Raw genomic sequence first — 9,383 nt, 5'->3', positions numbered from 1 at the left:
CCTGGGGATTCCGTTGCTCGCCCCCACTCGCAGCTATGCCCATCTCCGCCTGTGCCATAGACTCCATTCAATACATTCAGATTCTGTCGTCCACCGAAAGAATTGATATGTCAATTCTTTCGGCAGACAGCGGAATTCGCCCGACCATAGAATGGAGTCAATGGCGTAGGTGGAAATGTGCAGGCCGCGAGCGGGGGTGAACGATGTAATGTGTGGGAGCTTCTCCACGCGGATTCCTCAGTGTGAACCCACCCTTAGCCCACTTTCTGTGTGAGGTTAATCCTGTAGTGGCTTTCCTGTTCCTACTCTAGCGTGAGGGAGACAAAATGCGCCTGAAGTATACCACTGGAGTGTATAGCAAGAACAGAAAATCCAGTACATGATGTACACCTGGCAGAAAGTGGGGCAGTGATGAAGAACAGAGCAGAAAGAAAAGATTTTTTTATTTACCAATATATGTTAATTTATTACACAGTTGAAATAGGTTTCATCATCTGGAAAACTCCTTTATCCCCTGCTATAAATATCTTGTTTAGAAGCCGTACAAACGCCTAAGTGTAATTTTATTCCCAGTTGTCAAAAACTATGGATAAGCACTACAAATCTTTTTTAAATGCTACAAGGTGTATCATAAAAAATAATGCAAATGTCTTTTACACAGTGAACCAGAACATAGTATTTTATGTAGAAAGGCCCACACATGCAGTTCAATAGAGAATGATTCAATTTTATTATGCTTTTTGGCTGTTATTTGAACATGTTTAGCACTTTTAATGTTATCAGTGTTTCAGTTTATAACTAGAAAAAAAATAAATAAATGTAAGCATTCAAATTAAAGTTTGCACAAATTACAGGTATTTTCACTGACTGGAACATTAATAAACAGATACTCCTATCTGGATCAATGTGAATTAGCATTACAGCACTGGGACATAATGAAGCTGAATTGATATGGGTCAGTAAGAATTATGATTTCTTCCGATTTTGAGCCCTTTGGTCATTATTTTCATGAAGCAGAACAAATAAGATTTCTTGATTTGACAAACATACAGTCAAACAACTGTATTGTGAGAACTGTGAATTATGAGATTAATCACTTGAAGAAATAATTATATATCCCTCTGAGTTGAATATTTAGATTTCTTATACACTTTTATGAACCACCATCAAATGGGCGTCCAAGATTTTTATTTTTTTTTTTATTTAGAAACAGTGCTACTCTTGTTAATGGATTATGCCTGGTGTTGCAGCCCATCCCCATTTAAGTGAATAGGGCTGAGCTACAATATATGACACATCCCATGGACAGGATTGGCACTGATCCACATATGGATAACCCCTTTAAGGAAAAATATCTTAATGTGCAACATCCAGAACCCTCTCTATGGAGAAGGATAATACCCCAAAATACACCGCTTTTCTCCTTAGCAATATACTTTTAAATGCCGCAATCATTGAAATAAGCACAGATAGATTATTTTCCGTAGTGTTTGACATATATATGTACTGTATATAAAATTATTTCTGTTTTTAACAAAACACTGATGTGTTAAATGGCTTTATGCGTACACCTTTTTTATAACTTTTAGTGGACAGCCTATTAAGCTTTATTTATTTATTTGTATTGCAAGAAATGAGTTTGTCTTAGATTTTTTTTTTCATAGTCATCTGCTACAATACTAAATTTTTATCATTTACTGCAAGCCATAAGATACAACTGGGTTATTCTGATCTGCACTCCTGAATCCCTCTAAATAAAATCAGTCAAGCAGTAGCCTCCAGTTTATCAGCTTAAGTGAATACCATATATTTTTCGTTACAGTAAATGGATCATTTGTGATACTAGGTATAAAAAAATAACTCAGCTCTGTATCAAATTAGGTACATGTCCTTATAAATATTGTCACAAGTAAATACAACCAAGCATCAGTTTAGCCTTAAAATGGTTTTCTGTTAGCTATAAACAAAAAAAAACAGAACAAAAAAGAAAAAAAAAAACAGGTATTCGCTCAATAGTTTTTTCCATGGTTTCCATATTAAAAACCATGCAGCTGAAAATGTCATTTCTATAAAGATATGTGTGTAAAGGGGACATGGTCATTTCAAATATAAAATCAATTTTAAACATTTAGAATTTAGATTAAATAGAAATATGGATCTCTTTTTGTACACATAAAAATATCTTGGCATTTCAAACGGTCCCCATTGAGTCATTTCTGTAAAATGGACCAGTCATAGATAAGCTGCATGTGATCTTTAGTATGAGAGCCATGGTGGATCTTATTGAAGTCATTCTTAGTGGAGACCAAGCACAATTTCTCCTTTGTATTGCTTCAGGTTGGGCAAGTGTATAAAATAAACCATACCAATTCATTTGTAGAGTGAAACCAACAAGAAAGAATGATGCTCAGATTAAACAAATGATATCTATAGATACAAAGTACACTCTAGATTATGTTTTGGACACGTGTGTCATTTTATATGTAAAGCCTACACTGTAGGTTTGTTTGCTTGATTTGTTTTCGGAGTGGTAGAAAATGTTGAATATTTGTCCATGAGAATGAGCCAACAGTTTGTTACTGAGATCCCCAGAATGCCAATATTTGCAATGCAAACAATTAGTAAAACAACTCCATGAAATGCTCTCATGTTCTTGCCCATAGGTCACTGGCCTCTTTTGAGCAGCTCCAGATGGTCTTTCCCATTCCATAAATCCAATTTGACACAGTGACAGCTGCATACAGCTGCTCCACCCAGCAATCCAAATTGCCAGGCTGTATTAGGGGTAGAAACAATGCCACGTGAAAACAAAGCTTTGTAGGCAGCTACCCACTATATCATTTTCATATTAAATCTCCTGGGTACAGTGCCTGCAACATCTGCTTCTACTACAGCACCATTGTTTTTCCGAGGAACATATTCCAGGTCAATGTTGTTTTTATGCTTGCCTTTCCCTCGGCTCCACACAAAAAGCAGTAGGAAACAAAACAAAACTACTCCCAGGAATGTAAAGCAACCCATAGCGGTAGAAACCAAAATTGTCTTGAGGTCAAACGAATAGGTCATGTTTGTATTGGTTCCATTGCTGTTTGTTTCATTTAATTCCGTAATAAACATTGGGGTCATGTTAGTGTAGGAACGATCAGGAACAAATCCTTTCACAGTAAGGGATGCCGAGAAGGTGTCATTTCCAGCAGCGTTGCTAGCAACACAAACATAGGTTCCAGTGTCTTGAACTTGAGCATACCTTATTTCCAGGGTACCATTTCCAAGAACAGTGGCTCTTCCGTGGGACTTTGCAGAAACCATCCTCCTACGTGGAGTAACCCATGAAATCATTGGCTGAGGATCTCCATCAGCATTGCAGTTCATCTGAACTCTCTGTCCCTCATCGACGTGAAGCTGTACTATCTCTCTTTCCTTAATTTTAGGTTTTTTACATATAAAGTAAAAAGATAATACAGTGGTGTGAAATTCCTTAAAGGATCTCTCTTTAATATTGTCTGGACTAGCACACATTGGCTGATGGCTCCCAAAGTTTAAAACAGGGTGTCTCTGTAACATCCAAATTAGGCGACAGTCACATATTAAAGGGTTATTATCAATGCAAAGTACTTCCAGAGCTTTCGGGGAGTGGAACACATTCTCTTCCAGACTTTCCAATAGGTTTTGAGACAAATTAAGAAGACGCAGGAAGCGTAGTCCTTGAAAAGCATGCGGCTCAATGATACGCAGCTGAGCTCCTGCAATGTGTAATTCCTGAAGTCGAACCAAATCTGCCAGTACTCCTGCTTCAATAACACTAATGGGGTTGAATGAGAGGTTTAAGTGAGTTAGGTAAACCAAGTGTTTTAAAGCGTGATAAGGAATTGCTGAGATATTGGTATTGGTGATTGAGAGAAATGTAAGGTTTAGACCATAAAAACTGTTAGCAGGCACCATGTCCAGCAGAGGCCAGTTGCTTATCTCCAAGATTTTCAGTCGAAACAATCTCTTAAAGGCAATTTCAGGCAAAACATGTATGTTTAGATGTTTCAAATGCAGACTAAAGAGGTTGTGAAGGTGTGAGAGGGCATCGGTGGGAACAGCTGTCAAGTTGCATTTTTCCAGTGTGAGCTGCTCCAGGCTAAGCAGTCCACTAAAAGCTCTATGAGATATAAAAACTAACTGATTATCTCCAACTTCTAGGGACTTTAAATTATGAAGACCCTGAAACATATAGTCTAGTAGAATAACTATTTTGTTTTCACTTATATCAAGCTTAGTCAAATTTGACAAACCTGTGAAGACCCCTAAGTCCACCAGTTTTAAGCGGTTTCCTTTTAAGCTCAACGAACGAAGATTATAAAGATTATTAAATGCTCCAGCCTCCACGTTTGAAATGATGTTGTCACTAAGGTCTATTTCCTCCAACAAAGGATAGGATGAAAAATCATCTGGTCCAACAACTTTCAGTTTGTTCTTACTTAAATCCAGAATTTTAGTCTCTATGGGGATTCCTTCTGGCATGGCGATGAGTCGTCGTCGATGACAGCTGACGGATTTGTTTTGTGCTGAGCACTCGCAACGAGCTGGACAACCGACAGTGGATCCCACATAGACCAAGAGCATGGTCACACACAGGATTATTTGCCAGCAGGATGTGGCCGTGTGAAGCATGACTCCTCCCATGAAGTACAATTCTCTGGTCACCGACCTGAAATAGCCAAGAAAAAAATGTGTGTAAGTAATACAATATAGTAGTGATTGTAAATTCTAAAGAATGTAAAATGTCTCTATCACTGACAGAAATACATTATCACACATCTTGCTTTTCTTTTATGCAACTGCTGACGTTAAAAGTCTGACTCATTTTTCTAGTTCTTCCCTCTCCTCTGATGAGTAACTCTGATGATGGCATCATGAACGTATTACACCTACTATGAAACAGTTTGTCACACCAGACATCATTAATGTCACGTAAAGAGATGTGAAGTCTTCAAGTAACATTATTACAGAATGAAAATGTGAATCAACAAAGCATAATATGTTATTTTATATTTAAGGAATGTATGCGCGATGCTCTGCAATTACCTAGATATCTCAGCAGTTTAAATAGGAAAACATTGATGCCAAAGGTAATAGGTTTGTATATAATATACAGTATTAGTTTTGCAATACCCTGTAATTGATGCAGATACCCAGAGTTGTTCTCCATGTAAATTGATTGTTTCTACTGAGTAAATTGGAATTTTGTAATGTCACATTTCACATAAAATTCAATTAAATCCTAAACTGTTCCAAAGTTTGTTTTTGTAAACCTGGAAAAAAATATGCTATTGCCATAATTACAGGATTTTCACTCAACTTCAGTACTTTGTACGTAAAGGTCCATTTACTCTGGCTGACTGGCTTTCAAAAACTAACACTGATTGCGGAGATCAGTACTCATCAACAAAGCTGTATTAACTCCTTCCTACCAAATCACGTACCGGCCTGTCCAGTTCTGCATAGCGTTCTCGAAGATGGACATGCTGGTACGTCACAGGCATAACACAGACGCAGGAGCTGCGCCCGTGTCATCCACGGGGGGGCCCGGCTATCTGCCAGCTCTCGGCAGTTAACCCTAAAGGTGCTGCAATCACTGCGATCCCAGCCCCTATAGTGCTAAAAGAAGGGAGGATCCTCCCTTCATTCCCCATCCGGGTTGTGTGGTGAGATTGCACAGCCCCAATTGTTGCTGTGACGTCAGGAGGCTTCCCCGAAGCCTCCTGTGTCTCAGCTACGGTGGCTGATCAGTGTCAGCTTAAGGCTGAGTCTGATCAGCTTTGCCCACTACAGGCACATTGATCAGCAGATCAGCACTGCAATGCAATAGGCTTCTAATTAGGTAATTGTACAGTGAAGTCCCCATAGTGGGACAAAAAAATAAAGTGTAAAAAAACCAACACATGCACAAAAGTATTAATGATAAAGTATAATTCATTTGCAATCCCTATAGCCCCAAATACAATAATAAATGTTGGAAAAAAATAAAAATAAAAAGTACACATATTTAGTATCGCTGCATTTGTAATGACACTGGCAATAAAAGTATTACATGATAAAACCACAGACCACATAAAATTTTAAATTAATTTTTCACAAAAAAATGCATTTTTAGCTAAATTTGTTTTGACAAATTTACCACTAACCTAAAGTACAATATGTCACGAAAAAATAATCTCAGAATCAGAAAGAAAAGGTATAACATCATGTAGCTACAACCGCATAAAGTGAGACAGGTTCGATTTAAAAGATGGGCTCTGGTACTGAAAGCCAAAAGCAGTCCGATCCTGAAGGGGTTAGTTTTGTAGCTGGACCACATGAAAGATCGCTCGATCATTCCTGTGGTCCTCAACGTCGTCTTTGTTGACCTTACATTCCCTATTTACACACAACGATGTGTCAGTAGTCAATAACATTGATTTTACTGGCTGCCCAAAACATGTGATTAGCTAAGAACTCGTGTTTCCTTCTTAATCGGCTGATCTAGCATTGCTAGGTAGGTACCTAGTAGGTACTCATTTAGCTGAATACTGGTCCATGCAAAAAGGGATTTTACATGCAAATCATAAGGCAACAAACAGTGGCACGAATTTACTATTGCAAATAGGGCAGAATGTTGGTGCAATTTGCATACTAAGCATACCATGCTTATTAGTATAGTATGCTTAGATACTATACCTTTTTTACACGTCTGTTTACATTTTTCTGTTGGGCATGAAAAGACGGAGTGGCTTGGTTAAAGGCTTTAGGTGCTACAATAACTTGCCCAACTTCAGGTGCAAATTCTAATCAGCATAATGCACTATGATAAATCTGATTCATTTGAAGTCCGTCAGTCTACGTTTTCACTTTTAGTAGTAGCTGAGCATTCAAAAAAATAAAATTAAATTCTTTTTTTACAACTTTTTTAGTGCTGCATGATTGATGTTAATGTCACAGCTGTGTTTCATTTACTTTCCTGCAATCTAGTGGGCTGCCACTGTATTTCCAAACTTGTAGCAGTACAAAAAGTCACAGTGTAGGCCTGGCCTAAAAGAAACACTAATTACAGATCCTAAAGAGTTGCTTTAGTTGGTTCAAAAACTGTATGAAACAAGAGACATGTCAACTGAAAGTATGGAAAGAAGTATAAAGCTCTAACAAAATAAAAAAATCTAATAGAGAGTACAACAAAAGATATTAGCTATTCCCAGTCAGCTGGGAGTAAAGTTTGGTGCAAGGACATACTGTACAAGGTACTAAAAAACAAAACAAAATAAGAAACATAAACAAACAGGGCAGGGAAACTATAAGAATAGAAAACTTCAAGCAACATGCCATAAATATAAAAAAAAATATAGAAAAGTAGGTGGAGTCAGAGTTTGCAACAGTCTTACAAGAAAATGGCTGAAGAAGTTGGATACAGCTCTAAAGCTGCTTGGAAAACTTTGATACAACCACAGGCTATATCCATGTTTTCCCAGACTCGTTAGCGCTTCATCCAACCTCTTTAGTCACTGGTATTTAAATACCAAACAACTGGACTCGAGTATGCTTAAGTTGCGCTCATGTATAGTAATGACCAAGAAAATGATGCTGGAACTTTAGTCTGGCTCTAATGGTACATAGAGAGATCACTGCCTAACGTAAACAATCATATTTTCCCTCTAATTTATGATGGGGGGTTGGATGTCATGAAAAGCATCTTGGAGATACAGAGCAAAAAGTTTATTTTATTTTATTTTTTCAGGAAAAGCATATCAACTCAATTTCATGGTCAGTGGACAGTCCAGACCATAATCTGATTGAACATTTTTAGTGGGACTTTAAACAACTGTTAGATGACATACTACAAAGGTGATCTGTTAATAATTTGTAAAGCAGGTGGAACCAGATACATGTAGAGTATTATTTATCATCAGTAAAATCAATGCCTTTAAGAATTCCGGCCGCCATAAAAGACCAAGAAATAACAAGAAAGAGCTTTATTTATTTGATGATTCTATACTGTTTTTCTCAACTGTGACTCTTTTTATTTTGCCCCTACTTGATCTGGTGAAATATTTGACATTACTAATAATCTGTATTTTCATGTATTTTGAGAAGAAAAAATTATACTGTCAGCTTCCCCCCCTTTAACCCCCTTTCCTCACTTCGGCCCAGCTCTGTAATTTATGAGCCCCTGTGAGCCGATTGAAATGCATTACAAGGGCTGCATTGTGTCTCAGTGATGATGCCTTTGGATTTCAGCACTGGAGCAAAGCAGGAACATGGGAGCTCAATAACTACGAAACCCCATCTTGGTGACACTGTCCAAAGAAGGCGGTTTGAAAAGATATTTTTGGCATAGGCTGCAGACAGACTAACTGATGGTGCCAAGGACACAACATAGCAAAGTGGGGTGGCAAATCAGTAATTTGTGCATTTGCTATAAAACAAATCTAGGTAAACCTCCTCCCTGTGTGGAGAATCTATACATTTTCTCAACGGTTGTGCTGTAACTTAAGATGAATTCTAAACATAGATCATGATGAATCTAATGATAAGACACCTGTTTCCAACATGTGTTATTTCAAGGAAGATTGAGCAATATTTTCATTATGGTAATTCTATATATCTTTCCTTGACAGCTATCATACATGCTGCCCGAAATGTTGTCACCAATCATAAGATTGTGTCTTTTATGCATTTACTTAAATGTTACATTCATAGGACTTAAAATTTCAATTTAACATGTCAAAATTTCTCTTACCATCAGCAAGCTTTTATTTCTATTACTCATTAAAAGCTAAATTCTGATAGCACATGGAATATTACCTTAAAGGGAACTTTCATCATGAAAATGCTATTTAATCTATCAACACCACATTATAGAACACAAAGAGATGAAGAATTTGATATATACTGTATCTATATGTGAAAATATTAACTATAACATGTCCTTTATCGACTCAAATATCTGTTTTATCTATTCCAGGAATCCAGTGAACAGTGTCACTCATTGACAGGATCACTCACTGGACTTCTTAGCGTGGAAAGATCAGATATTTCAATCAATAAATGACAAGTTGTTGTGAATCTTTTCCCACAAACACATATATTGCATATGGATCTGCCCAGCTCTCCCTGTGTATAACATCATGCTGATCGATTAGATAACTTTATCATGGTGACAGGTTTCCTTTAAAGTGTCGCTGTCATTTTGAAAAACTTTTTGGATGTCATAGAGACATGTCAAAAGTTTTGATCAGTCCAGGACTGAGTGTTCAGACCCATAACAATCATAAGAACGAGCAGGAAGAGGACCCTGTTGTAGGGCATCCGCTTCCCGCTGTGTCACGTGATATCAGTCAGACTCCAAAGACAATAGGCAATCA

At 37.4% G+C, this 9,383-nt stretch overlaps 1 protein-coding gene across 4 annotated transcripts in view; it reads right to left on the bottom strand.

Annotated features, from left to right (window-relative positions):
- Positions 1–770: 770 nt before the first annotated feature.
- LINGO2 (leucine rich repeat and Ig domain containing 2) overlaps positions 771–9,383 on the bottom strand; it is a 186,094-nt gene continuing 177,481 nt past the window's right edge. For all 4 annotated transcript variants that reach the window (XM_069964293.1, XM_069964290.1, XM_069964292.1 and 1 more), the window contains one exon: positions 771–4,696. In XM_069964293.1, coding sequence (XP_069820394.1) covers positions 2,833–4,671 — 1,839 coding nt within the window. In that variant the 5' untranslated portion in view covers positions 4,672–4,696 and the 3' untranslated portion in view covers positions 771–2,832. The remainder of the gene's footprint in view (positions 4,697–9,383) is intronic.

This window comes from Dendropsophus ebraccatus, chromosome 3, assembly GCF_027789765.1.
Source record: "Dendropsophus ebraccatus isolate aDenEbr1 chromosome 3, aDenEbr1.pat, whole genome shotgun sequence".
NCBI classification, from domain to species: domain Eukaryota; kingdom Metazoa; phylum Chordata; class Amphibia; order Anura; family Hylidae; genus Dendropsophus; species Dendropsophus ebraccatus.
This window is presented reverse-complemented; position numbering and strand designations above follow the sequence as displayed.